General features: G+C 35.1%; 1 protein-coding gene across 1 annotated transcript in view; it reads right to left on the bottom strand.

Annotated features, from left to right (window-relative positions):
* Positions 1–14,803, bottom strand: part of TRHDE (thyrotropin releasing hormone degrading enzyme) — a 409,484-nt gene that overhangs the window by 105,321 nt on the left and 289,360 nt on the right. The window contains exon 7 of the mRNA XM_007448769.1: positions 5,052–5,117. Coding sequence (XP_007448831.1) covers positions 5,052–5,117 — 66 coding nt within the window. The remainder of the gene's footprint in view (positions 1–5,051; positions 5,118–14,803) is intronic.

Consider the following 14,803-nt stretch of genomic DNA (forward strand, 5'->3'; position numbering starts at 1 on the left):
ACATAAACTTGTTTTCAAGTAAAAATCCTGTATACATATGTTAACATATAACTTCTCACTGGAACACAAGTTATTGAGTATGTTGTTGCTACTAATAATCCCTATAGCTTTGTGCTGTCATTACCTTTAGGCTATCAGAATTTTATGAGCACAAACCAATAATATAATGATATGTCCCTTTTGCTTTTTATCCACACCTCATTGCCTTACATTGATTTGCATAAGCAATTTCCACCCTGATAATTGGAGGCAAACATCTTTTTGTAGGTTACCTTATGGAAAAGAGCAGTTAAATACTAATCAAGAGAAATCTTTCTTTATTCAACCATATTTTAAATGATATTGAATTACCCTCATTGGATAAGCAGGAGGGTGACTCACTTTTTGACATGCATTTCAGAGTGAGTTTATATCAAGTTTAGCAATGATCTTCCTTCATAATCTCAGTTCCCTGGTATTGCCTCATAACAACATGAAGAATGGTACTGCCAGATCATTAATACAATATTGTTTTGTTTGAAAAGAAAAAGCAGTAGTTATGTACTAATTATTTTTTAATAGCTACTGAGCCAATCAATGTTATCTGAGGATTTCAAAATTATAGCTTTATTCTTTTATTTCCAAAAAACTCAAAGAAAAATTTAAAAAATGTTACTAGGGAGATTAAAACAAGTAAAAATGAACTAAGAAAGGTTAAATTCATGTGAAAACAATTCTATCTAAAAGAATCCTTATCTGAATTATTTACTTTAAAAATAAGCCTAGAATACTTATGTAAGAACGAGGATTTGAGCTGTGGAAGCTTAAATTATAAAAACAAGGTAAAAGAAGTAGGTCCTAATTTACTGGATCTATACACATAGACATTGCTACATATGGGTGAAAATGAATATATATGTACTTAAACAATACGAAGCCTAGGAAATTAAAAATGTGAGAATTTCAGAAAGATTCAGCAATTCTTACAGTAATAGGGTTTGAGCGTGAGGTGAACTAAGATGACACACAGAACACAGTGCCCCCGAAGCCAACTGAAGAAAGTGATTCAAGGACTTCTGGGTTACGCCGGTGAATTGAACAACCACATCTAAGTTCACTCCCTCCCAAAACCTGACTAGAGCTACATTGAGTGTATGGGTGTTGTTTCTTTGTGACACCAAAATTTCTTGATTTTCTGAAATCTAGCGGTGGCTTTCCAACTTTCACTCCACTAACCCTCCCAACAGGGTCAAAGCCAAATACTCAGATGATTAACTGAAGATTCAAGGACACTTTTGCACATCTAGTTAACAAATTTTCCCATCAAATTGAAATAGCTGTCCTAAATTAAAGTATCAAACCCAAATTGTCTAGCTAATAAAATGCATTAAATGTCTTAGATGCAGAGAATTTGAAAGATGAAAAAAATCTTAGAGAGCATTTAATTCTACTCTTGCATTTTGTAACTATAAAGTCAGAGGCCACGAAAGGTTTAGTGACTAGCAGAAAGCCCATCATTAATTAGAAACAGGAATAAGAATTGTTTCTCCCTACTTATTCCATTGCCTCTTGTGTCCCAAAATATGCCAGCTATTGATTTGGGAAATCGATTATGGAAGAACAATAGCTATACAGAGTTTGCAAAAATACAAATATTTCTATGTTTTAAAAAATGTATTATTTACAAGTGGCATACATGATCCAACAAGGGTTTAAGCTTCGTTTGCTGTGTTTCGCTTTCAGTTTAAACATCAAAACAAAACAGAAGCTGGCATTAACGGTAGTCAGGACTAATTTTTTATGACTGTATATACTTTCTATTACATTCTAAATAGATAGAATGTATGTTCTGTCTATTACATACTGTAAGAAGTTTTGAGGCAACTTATTTTAATAATTATTCACGACTGAACCATTTAAGCATCAGACAAAATTCAAGAAATAAGGGAAGTAGACCAAAAAATCAAAAAGATCAGACCAAGGGAAGTTGTGATTATTCACTATAAAAGTGTTTACCACCAGACTTTCTGATAGCTGATCAAATGGATTTATGGGTACTAGGAGTCCCTTCCTACTGAAGGATATATGTATAAGTTGAAACCTGAAATATGTTGTCCAATACAAAATATTACAAAAGTTAGAAAAATGTAGTTGAATCCATACTCAAATACCTGCTAAGTTAAATATAAACATGTGAACTGACCCATCTTTCTATATTATTATATTTAATATACAAATATATTTATAGTTTATTTTATATCTATGTATATTATGATATATCATATATTTATTTATATTTTAAATTTATATCACGTAAATATATCATATTTTATATATTTGTGGTTGTATTTGTAAAAAATGTTTGCTTTGTTCCCAAAAGAGCTTAAGATGGTTAATTAGGATATAAAAAATACAAGAGAACACAACACAAGTTTTCGAAGAAACCACCATTATACTATTGTCCCTGTGTGAAACATCAGGGCTAAGGTCCAAGTACTAAAACAAAAAGAAAAAAAAAAGGAAAGGAAAGATGGAGGAGGGAAGAAAGAAGGAAGGAAGGGAGGAAGAGGGAGAGAGGGAGGGGAAAATATATGAAAAATATACTATCTGCAACTTGGGATGCCTACATCTATAAATCTAACCCTGGCTCTGTCTGCAAATATAAACTTCCATTTGTCAACATAGAAATATCCATGGTTAATGTAAAGACAATTAATAGATTTTCCAGCAGAGGTAAGTGCTGATACTCCAGATTAGCTCTTTCAACAACATGTAAACCAAGACTCCCCAGAGCCTTGTGGATGGGAAATATATTAATATCAACTCTGTGACCACTCAGTACCATACATGAAGTGTCTGTACAGGAGGTCATTTCCAAACTGTATTCCATACATCTTCCTGCACAAGAGATGATAATTTATCACTTAGATGTAGGGATCTACTGTAAAGTAATCCAAACTGCTGATGATACACTAAATAGACGTAGGGATCTACTGTAAACTAATCCAAACTGCTGATGATACACTAAATCAGTTTGAGTGATGAGTATAAATAAAGCTGCAAGGGAAGTACCGAAGGATAAAGATCTATCTGATCAGTGAGATGTCACAAGGCAAATGAAATGCAATGTTGACAAACACAGAGTCCCACAGTTGAAAATTAACCAAATCAAGTATCAGAGCATAAAGGCACACACATTAAAACAAGCTTCAAATGAAAGTTTAATATAATGGGAGTCAGAGGGTATAGTGTAACTGTTTCAGATAAAACTGAATGGACTGGGTCAGTAGAAAAGGGTGAATTAAATACTGATGTATTTTGCGTACTATAGAAATTGTGACAAGATAAAGAAAAATGTTGCAAAACAATAATCCTTTCCAGATAACATAACTATAGTTATTGAATCTGCCAAGCAAATCAATACACACAAGTGAGGAAAAAAACAAACAAAAATTGTATATAGAAAACGATTTCACATCAACTTGCTACTAGGAAATCAAATTCAGTTTGTGTAGCCCTTATGAAAGCTTAGATATTTTGTGGAATTTACTGTCATGCTACAACTTCAGTGGGAAAAACAAAGGAGTGGGGATAAGGAAGGACGTTTCTCCAGACAGTTGATATTCATGGAGGGTACACCTAGAGAAAAAAGATTTTCCTAACTATGTGATCAGAATAGAGACTTTAGCACCCAGCAAACAGGTTCAATGGAATTCAGCTATTCTGACGGTATCCCTAATGGGAAGAGCTGATTTTAAAGTAAATTTCAACCCCGGCTGGGACAATTCGGTAAAAAAACTTTCTAAGGGAAATTATTCTTCAAGAAATTTATATATTTTTTCTCTGTTGTGTTAACGTATTTATAGCTTTGTCATAACATATTTAACTCTTGCTTTGTATTTTATCTTTTGGTTTATTTTGGGTAAAGATAGAATTACACTACTAAAATATGACCTGATCCCATATGTAGTTTATTTAAATTTCAGAATGAAAAGCTTACTAAGAACAGCTAAGATTGATTGCTCTCTCTGTCTTAGCATAATTGTATTTCAGGTGAACATCAATTTACTTTAAGGACACTTCTAAGTAGAATGCATCATAAATAATTCATCAATCACAGATGCTAGGAACATGATTTACTCCAACAGATTCAATGAAATAAAAGTTCTGTTTTTCTGTATTTGCTTTCAAGAATTTAAGAATCCTCCTTTTCTGAGAATCTACTCCCAGATTCCATACTTCACACTATAAATGTATTATAATAAAACTGTTTCTTTTTCCTCCTTTTTTTAAAACAGTGCATTTTCTAATTTAAAAAACAGGTAAATATATTTGGAAAAACTAACTATGTATGTCAACATTAAAACAGCAAACAACATAAAAGGCACATATCTGAAAAAAAAGCGTTAAGTATTTCTCAAATACATAATTCTAAGAAGGCTAACATAACTTGTTTTCACTTTATATGAACTTTTAAATGGAAGAAAAGGGAATCAGACTTTCATAAAATCTTGTATAGAATACTTAGGATCTAATATATTTGAAAATTACTTCAGTTTTAAAATGCATATTAAAGAGATTCTAAATGGTATAACAGTTGGAGTTTTGTGGGTTGGTATGGAATCTTGTCTACCACTTTCATTTGTCATGTGGAAAGACACTGCTTACCTTATTCATCTTAAAGTTTTCCATCAAATTCAGCATTTTTGTACTAGCAATTTCCCAAGCTGTGAAATATCTTTAAAATAAATACAGGAGGGGCTTCCCTGGTGGCGCAGTGGTTGGGAATCCACCTGCCAATGCCGGGGACATGGGTTCGAGACCTGGTCTGGGAAGATCCTACATGCCGCGGACCAACTAAGCCTGTGCGCCACAGCTACTGAAGCCCGCGTGCCTAGAGCCTGTGCTCCACAACAAGAGAAGCCCGCACACCACAGCTAGGAGTGGCCCCTGAAAGCCCGTGCGCAGCAACAAAGACCCAAAGCAGCCATAAATAAATAAATAAATTTGAAAAAAAAATAAATGCAGGAACAAGGAAAAGTGTAAGAGAAAATAGAAAGCATTCTACTTACTTGCAAACCCCTCTGAAATACTGAATGGCCCATAAAATTAGCCAGCATTCTAATTAAAGCAGCACCCTGTAAGAAAGAGTATTTTTTTTTAAAGAAAGAAAAAAACATTTCAACCAAGTCACATGATTCTAAAATTATTCCATACCCATAAAAAATAATTTGCTTCATTCATGCTATTTTATTCTTTAAAATAGTTAAGAAATAAGAGAATTATGAATGAAATACTTCACTTAGAGGTAACAGTTGCATTTCTTGTTTTGTGGATCTAAAAGTTTTGTGGATATAAAACCAATGACTTCAAAATAGAAGTCTCTTGGATAAAATCTCTCAGAGCAATAATAAGCTGTAATTCAGGAATAATAAAAATTTTATTGAGCACTGTATATGACAAAGTTAATAAAACATGGTTCATGTACTCACAAGTTCATAATCTAGTAAGGGAGGGACAACCATGTTAATAAATAATCATGTTAAGACATAGCTTTGAAGTAACACAGCTACATACTCTACCCCTGGTTCAATCAAGAATAATTTAGCCATAGAAGTGGACAGTAGGAGTGCCAAGCAGTCGGGCTGCTTGGGTTCAAATCCTGGCTCTGGCATTACCCTCCATGTTTACCCAGCAGAGGTATTTAATTCCTCTGTTCCTCACTTTTCTCACTTGTAAAGTGGAGGCAATAATAGTCCCAATTTACTATGTTCTGAAATTTAAATATATTACTGTATGTAAGTAGTTCAAGCTGGGTTTGAAAAACAGTAACCATGATAGAAATACTAGCTGTCAGTATTATACCAAGCTAATGATTTTTATTTCCTGTTTTTTTCCCTTTTAGAGTCTTCTATAAATCCATATACAAGTAGAACACTTACATGGCTGATATAAATATTTAGACTAATAGAAGAAAATACTAATTTAAGAGTCTATCTCACTTTGAGAACAGTTATTTTATTGTAGAGCAATATCAGTGCAAAAAGCCTGACATGTAATCAATGTGAAACATTCCAAGAAATGATGGCTAAGCCTGGATGATCACAAATCTGTATGTAAAATATAAATAAGGCTTCAAGGAGATATTTCAATCTGCACCAAATTGTATGAAGCAGTGAATTATAAGCAGCAAAAGTTTAAATATAAATGATAGCCTGGTTTTAAGGGAAATAAATCCTTTTATGACTACATTTACCACTTCATACTCGTTACAAATTCATACCCGTCAATAACTAATTTCTTACCAGGTGTCTCTTTTTTATAAGAGAATCATAAGAACCACATATAGACTCATCCTGCCTGGGGCTGGACTGCAACAGCCAGTACAGTGATGCAAGAATGAATTTCCATTGTTTGTTACCAGAATTGTTTCCTGTAATTCCAAATTTCTAATACAATACAGTACTCAGGCTCCTGAATCACCAACAAAGAAATGTCTCAAAAACTTTCAGTCATCACCACAGTTGCTCTCAAAACTGGTATTTTATTCACAACTCAACAAATGATGAGCTGGACAAGCCATAGAGTTGTATGCCTCTTCTGGTATATTTTCTTCCCACACCTTCTACTCTTTGCTCTTTCTTTTGCTTCTTGGTCTGTATCTTCTGCACACTTGTATAAATCCATAAAATATAAGCATTTATGATTCAATCTGGGGACCAGGTTAGAATTCCCTTTAGAACTTATCAACTCTGCTCCTTGAATTTCCTTGACAAGCTCCTCTCCTATATATTTCCCAATCTAATCTACCCACCCTGAGGGTGGAAACTGTCAGTTCGGCAGAAAAACTAACCCTTGCCACCCAGGGTGTGAGACAGAATCTCGAGCAGCCAACTCATACTTTCCTTCAGTACAGAATAGCCATCTTCAGATGATTTAAGTGCTTCCCTCTAGGTAATAAAGATTTGGTCTCTTGTCGGGCTGTAAGCTGTAAAAACTATCAGTTTAGCATGGGCTAATGGCAAAAGAGTTCTTCCTAACCATAAAGAATGTACTGGGCTTCCCTGGTGGCACAGTCGTTGAGAATCCACCTGTCAGTGCAGGGGACACGGGTTCGAGCCCTGGTCCGGGAGGATCCCACATGCCGGGGAGCAACTAAGCCCGTACGCCACAATTACTGAGCCTGCGCTCTAGAGGCTTCGAGCCATAACTACTGAAGCCCGTGCATCTAGAGCCTGTGCTCCCCAACAAGAGAAGCCACCGCAATGAGAAGCTCGTGCACCGCAACGAAGAGTAGACCCTGCTCGCCACAACTAGAGAAAAGCCCGCACGCAGCAACGGAGACACAATGCAGCCAAAAATAAATAAATAAATAAATTTATTAAAAAAAAAAAAGAATGTACCCATTTTCCTGTCTAGGTTGAGCTGCAGCAGAGTACTAACAGGAAAGAAAATCTGGAAATATAATCAATATCTAAAAGTTATATAATATTACTGAACTCCCTATTATTATTATATTGTATAATTTAAATAACTTTTCAGAAATATGTCTGTCTTGCCAATTTGAACATTTTAAGTTCTCCAGAGTAGTATGCATGCCTTCTTCTATATTTAACTAGCCTTTTCTTTCCAAAGCTCAATTTTAAAAATCTCTATTTCATAGAACTTCATAGGCAGATGGGCTCTCCAAGTGTCATCATGCAGCCAACACATACTAAGTACCTACTATATATGGGTTATAACAAAGATCGTACCTCTGAATGCAGGCAAAACTCACTGTAAACCTTTGTTCAAAAAGGAAAACAATGAATTCCCTTTCATTGTGTTTTTAAAATATTTTTCCACCAAAGTAAATATAATTTACAACATTGTAATTTATACTCACTTGTGATTCAAAATTCTAGCACCAATCAAGCAAACTGGATGTTACACAGCCTAAATAGCTTTATGGGAAATAAATATACTATTTCTGCAAGATCTGTATAATTCTGAAACTTAATCAAGAAAACTTATCACTATATTTGCTATACTAAAGTTCAGAGAGATATTAGGATGGAAACTACTACCTGATTTTTAAAAAAATTTTTTTAGTATTTACTTATTTATTTAGGCTGTGCCTGGTCTTAGTTGCAGCATGCAGACTCTTAGTTGAGGCATGCAGACTTCTTAGTTGCAGCATAAACGTGGGATCCAGTTCCCTGACCGGGGTTTGAACCCAGGCCCCCTGTATTGGGAGTGCGGAGTCTTACCCACCAGACTACCAGGCAAGTCCCACTACCTGATTTTTTTAAGGTTTCATAAAGAATATTCTACAAGAGTATGATTATAAACCCATTAGTCATTTAGTAATTTTTGTATTTGTAGTATCTTTTTCATGTAAGTTCGTAGCTAAAATTTCTTTTATTTTACATGAAATCGTTTGCATGCATGTCAGTCTCAAAGACATTAAACATCTCCAGAGAAAGGACTGTGCCCTTATGACTTGGTACCCCTGTTCCCTCTGCCTGGCTGAGAAAGCTTCTCCTTAACACAATACCTGGATGAGACAGGAAGAGAAATTAGTTGCACACATAGCAATTACTTATTGTATTTGTCATTCTAGAACACTACTCAGCCAGGATAGACAGTTTATTACTTTATCTTATCTTTGTACTTCAGTGATAAGTAATCACTTTGAAGAGAGGAAGATCTTCTCCACTACTTTATTCTCTTAACATATGCTTACTGAGGAAGGCTGTGTGCTCAGGACTGTATAAAGCATAAATAGGAATGCCACAAGTCTCTATCCTCAAGGACCTCAAACCCTCCTAAGTGAGATGAGAAGATACAACGTAGTATAAGATGAATGACAAAAGAAATAAAATATTCTACAGTGTTTCAGAAGAGAGGGAGGATGAAGGGTAAAGAGGATCTAAAGAAGTGTCACTTGTGTTGCACTCTGAAGGATGGATGGGATTCCATGAGCAAAGGTAAACACAGAGCATGCATGTTATGGGAGGAACAGCCTTTGTGTGACGCCATGCAGGTGTGAAAGCGAAAAGCACAAGTGGCTAAGGTAATACTGAAAGACAAAGGGCTTACAACTAGGTGATAGAAGATTCAATGGAATATAAGATTGAAGCAGTTGTTAGAGAAGATTGAATACCAGGACTAAGACATTTGAACTCTGTTAGAGGATCAGGAAGAATTTTTGGAAAAGTGGTTAAAACAGTGAGGACTCATCTATAATACTCCAAGGAGGAAGTAAAATAACCAGGAGCAAATGGTAGCAGTGAGGATAAAAACCAGAGATAGGTTTAAGCAAGAGAACAAAAATCATTTTAAATCTGAACTCCTGAGTGACTAGAAGATGATATTAGCAGATATTTGGAAGTTAAAAGAAAGTGTTAGGTGAATATGGTAGCATTCATTTGAAACAGGTGGAGTTTGAGGAACAAATAGGGAACCAGAGGAACAAAAGGAAAATGTGACCATAGGAATGAAATTAACGGGAAGGTTTTGATTGAAGTCATAAATTAGGATTTGTAGGGGGTGAGATTGCCAAGAGAAGAGTTCTGAGGTTTTAGTGAGGGAGATAGAAAACAGAATTTAGAAACTATGGACTCTGTCTGACTTGCCCTTGAGTGCCTGTAATAAGCACTCAATGAATACCTGTTGAGAAAATCAATGAAAAAAATTGAAATGAAGAGCAAAGGATGACACACTGTGATTGAAAAAACAAATAGAAGGAGAACTGGGTATACGTGGTGGCAAAGAAAACATATTTTAAGAATAAGTGCTTCAGTTTTAACGAAAAAAACATAGCTAAGAGAAGACCAAAGTAGGTCACGTTTAAGAGAGAGCTATTTAAATAGACTTGGTGTGAAAGCCAGATTGCAAAATAATGGAAACAGAGGAAGAAAAGAGAAAGCAATAAGCATGTTCACATGAGGTTTGTTTGTGTTTTTGTTCTTAAAAATGTGGGAGAAAATTTCATGCAAAGAAAAGATAATCTAGTAGAGAAAGGTACTACTAGATACACAGTAGATCGAGAGATGGTTGCCGGAACAAAACTCTAGGATAGCCAAATAAGAAGAGAATTAGGGTTAGTCTTGGAAAAGGATAAGGACAAATTTCCTCTGAGACAGGCCTAAGACAGAAAATGGAAGTAAAAAATAAGTTTAAATTTTTGAAGTATAAAACAATGAAGTTGACGAAATAGACTGTAAGCTTCACTGAGGTGGAGACTTGGTCTGTGTGACTCACCATTCACTGCAAAAAACTGTCTGGCACATAGCAGGTTCTCAATAACTACTGAATGAGAGATGGCCTGTCACTTTTCAGTAATGTAGGAGATGTGGTCCCAAGATTATGTGATTTGAAAGAGTAGAACTAGGTTTGAATTAACTCCAGTGAGAAGGTAAAAAGAAGTCCAAAACATGTAGAAATGTGTAGAGAAGTCCTAAGTCCTAGTTGAAGTTATTAATGACATAGTTGTCATTCATTAAGCAACTGTTATGTGCCAAATTCACGATATTGTAAGGAACATGCTACTATCCTTATTTGTCAGATCATAAAATTGAGACTTGAACGGATGTGTGTAACTTGACCAAATTAACACAGGTAGTGAGCAGGGAAGCCAGGATTAGAAACCCAGTCATGTGCAACTCCAAAATCAGTAATCTTAACCAATTTGGATGACTGTCTTGTGATCCCAAATCAAAATAGTTACATGATACTCTTCAGAAACACTGGGTATAGTAAGAAGTTGGAAAAAGAAAAGAAATTCTTAGACTTACTCAGAGCTTAGAATCAATAGGTGTTCCCAGAAGAGGACAAAGGGAAACCTAATGGAAGAGACCTAGTTGAAATAGCTGATCAACATGCCCAGGATTGAGGATGAATAGAAGACATAAACTGGCTAGCAGAATAGAACATGTTGATGGACTAGGAGACATAAAGCTCGTTCAGGCAGGTTCAGTAAGAAGAAAGGGCTAGCCAAGTTGAAAATAGTGATATTTTTATCAGATGCTGTGCATGGATGTGGCAGCTGTGAAAAGGCACTGCTTAGGTTTCCTACTATTGCTCCTTCGCATTTGCCACCATGAAGGCTGCACTTCCCTCAGTTCACTCCAAGTCTATGACTTTCTCCCTTCCCTCTCTCCTTGCACAGGCTGTGAGCTGCAGTGTGGTCTCAAGGAGCTCTCGCTTCCTTCTCTGGCTCTTTTCCCAAGTAACTATCTCACACCATTGTGTTTCCTTCTCAGAAGACCTAACCCAATAGGGCAACTTTAAATGCTGAAGTACAAAACAAGTATAAATTGTTGGATGATAGGTCACTGGAATAAGTTGGTACTGAGTATACTCTAATATTAAGTAACACACACCCCCAAATAAAACCTTTTCCTTCTTAGTCTTCTCAAGAAGTCCTTTAGAATGAAATTATTTGTAGTGAGGTGGATGGACCTAGAGTCTGTCATACAGAGTGAAGTAAGTCAGAGGAGAAAAACAAATACTATATGATAACACATATATATGGAATCTAAAAAAAAAAAAAAAAAAACAGTACTGATGAACCTAATGGCAGGGCAGGAATACAGACGCAGACGTAGAGAATGGACTTGACATGGTGGGGAAGGGGAAGCTGGGATGAAATGAGAGAGTAGCATTGACACATATACACTACTAAATGTAAAATGGATGGCTAGTGGGAAGCAGCTGCATAGCACAGGAAGATCAGCTCGGTGCTTTGTGACCATCTAGAGGAGTGGGATAGGGAGGGTGGGAAGGAGGCTCAAGAGGGAGGGGATATGGGGATATATGTATACATACAGCTGATTCACTTTGTTGTACAGCAGAAACTAACACAATGTTGTAAAGCAACTATATACCGATTTAGATAGATATAGATATAGCTATAAAAGAAGTCCTTTAGCGTTTATATTCCAATATTCCACATTACAGATGTGTTTGCTCTTCTCAAGGATAGAAGCAGGTAAGCAAAAAGGTATCATTATATTCAGTCTACATATGGGAGAAACTGAGACAAAGGAACAGGTAATCTGTTCAAAGTGACACAGGTACAGTAGTTACCAGAAATTATCTCCATTCATTCAGTTGTTGAGTTGATTAGCACAGAAACCTACAAGGTGAGACTTTCTTGTTACTTTCTAAATTACTGAAAGGATTAGTCTATTGATCCTAAATCAAAGTACTTTTATAATGTAAATTTCTAAATTATGTCTTTGCACTATATCTGGACATGTGTGGAGATTATGTGATGTTCTAACATGATTTGTTACTGAAGAATGTCTTCGGTCTGGAGTAAAAGCATATCTTAAATCCTCCATGGTTTTTCAAAAACATGTTTTTTCCTTTATTTTTTTACAAGAGTATGATAGCTATATCTAGGACCCAAGGAAAAGGAAAAATAAATAAATAAAATATCTAATCCTGAAAATCATTCACTCTCAAATTGATTACCCAAATGAAAGGAAGAGAGAATCAGAGAGAGAGAGAGAGAGAGAGAGAGAGAGAAGAGGAAGAGGGAAAAAAAGGACAAAAAAAGAAAGTTAATTTGACAAAGAAAGCAGAATTAATGCCCCATTGCCCCAGTCACTCGCACCTGGAACCTTGGAGTCCTCTTTGATTTATTACTTCCTGAGGCCAAGTTTCTATCACTGCACAGCTAAATTATTTCACAGCCTCCCAGCAACAACCTCAGAAGCATTCTCACTTTCACAAGTCCATCTTATGGACCACGACAGACTAATGTTAATAATTACTTCTGAAGAAGCATAATGTCTGCTAAAAGTCCAAATTCTGTCATCACTGGATGTGAGAGCTTAGGCATGCTAAAGAAGCTGCCTAAGTATCTACGATCAGAACAGAACAACAGCAACAAAGATTACTTCTACCAATGATGATTATGGTGATAATACCTCAAGATTTTTCTGAGGATTCATTTAAATCATTCATATAAAGTACTTGGAACAGTGTTTGGCATACAATCTGCTTCAACCGAAGTTTGCAGTTATTGTCATCATCTTTATCATTACCATCGTTTTTATGTTAGCACCCTGTCCTCCAAACTCTTTCCTTTTTAAAAACAATTCCTGTGGTAGTAAATCAAGGCCATACACAATGAAACTCACCATTACCTACCAATACTTTTTCCATATGGCCAAATAATCAGCCTCTAGTTAAGCTGATCTTCTCATATCCCTCGAGCATACCTTATACCTTCATGCTTTAATCATGCTGTTTACTTCAACTGCAATGACATTCTTTTTCAATCTTATATTCTAAGCCCCATAAATTATTCAAAAGCACAGGGCAAGTCCATACTATATTATGAAACTTCCTACAAATGTTAGTCCTCAATGCTTTTCTCTCCTCTGCAGTCATCAATCCTTTAAGTCTAAACTACATAATTTATCAAATTATTTTACATCACTCACTAATTGTTTCATACGACTGTTTCTTCTTTCCACAATTAGATGTAGGTCAGAACATTTAGACTTATTATTGGCACACCTGTTAGTTGTCAGTGCCATAACTTTTCCATTGCCAGTGAAAGATGGTCCTAGCTAAGAAAAGTATCCACCAACAGCTTGCTAGATTCAAATCAGCAATCCAAACCATGAGCTTGTAGCCAATACATGGCTATTCGATCTTCCCTACCATGAAAGTTAGCTTATATCCTACACTGCAGGCTTTTGTTTTTTAGTATTCTCAAGTATTGGTATTCCAACAGGGTAATATATATTTAAGTCAATAGGAAACCAAGAAAGAGGACCACAGATCTGAGACAAGAAAACAGGGAGCTTTCAACAGTGCCAGAAATAGTACTTACAGGAAAGCATTCAATCAAGGAAATCTGAAACATAACAATACTGTAAACTCAATGAATGTTCATGAAAGTATAACTTATTAAGAGCAGAAATTAACGAAATAGAAATTATTGAGAAGATGAAAAACATTTGTTATGACTTAGCATTCATTCAAAATATTATGTCTTAATAAACTAGAAAGAGAAGGGAATTCATTAACATGTTAAAGGCCCTCTTCCAAAAATATACTGAGTGGTGAGACATTGTAAGTCCTCTCCATTACGATGGGAATAAGACAAGAATGCTTCCTATTAATACTTATATTCAAAAACACAATAAAATAAATGAACAAATAACAGAATTATAAGCAAAAGCTAGAAACGAAGAAATAAATTAGTATTATGTAGAGATAATGTGAAAGTCCTTACAGAAATCCAAGAGAATCTATAGAACAAATCTATAAATCAATAAAAAAGTGCAGCAAGTTTGCCTGACACAGACTAATACATAAATATCAAGAAAGTTAACATAAATCAGTAAAAACTAATTTAAAGAATTAATTTAGAAAGAATCCTATTCTCAAGAGCAAATATACAAACAAATACGAAAAAATCAAAAATTATAGGGAGAAATTAAAAGTTTGTTCAGAGTTTTCATGGAGAAAATTACAGAAATTATCCAGACTCAAGGACTATATTCCTCACAAAGCTAAAGAGAATTGTTACTGTAAAAATGTCAAGTTTTACAAATGGCATTTTTTATAATTTTACAATCATTTTACAATTTTAAAAATGTCAAACTTTTACAAATAAATGTCAATTATTCCAAAATTAATGTATAAAATCTTCAGTTTTTTTTTTTCTAGAAACTGTCTTCATCTGAAAATACATATGGATTGGCGAACAGTTAACAATAGCAATTTTGAAAGAGAACAAGACAGGGAGAATCATCATACCCAATATCAAACCTAAAAAGCTACAGTGGTTAGACCTTAGACAGAATTATTGAAGCAG

This window comes from Lipotes vexillifer, unplaced genomic scaffold, assembly GCF_000442215.2.
Source record: "Lipotes vexillifer unplaced genomic scaffold, Lipotes_vexillifer_v1.1 scaffold329, whole genome shotgun sequence".
Taxonomy (NCBI): domain Eukaryota; kingdom Metazoa; phylum Chordata; class Mammalia; order Artiodactyla; family Lipotidae; genus Lipotes; species Lipotes vexillifer.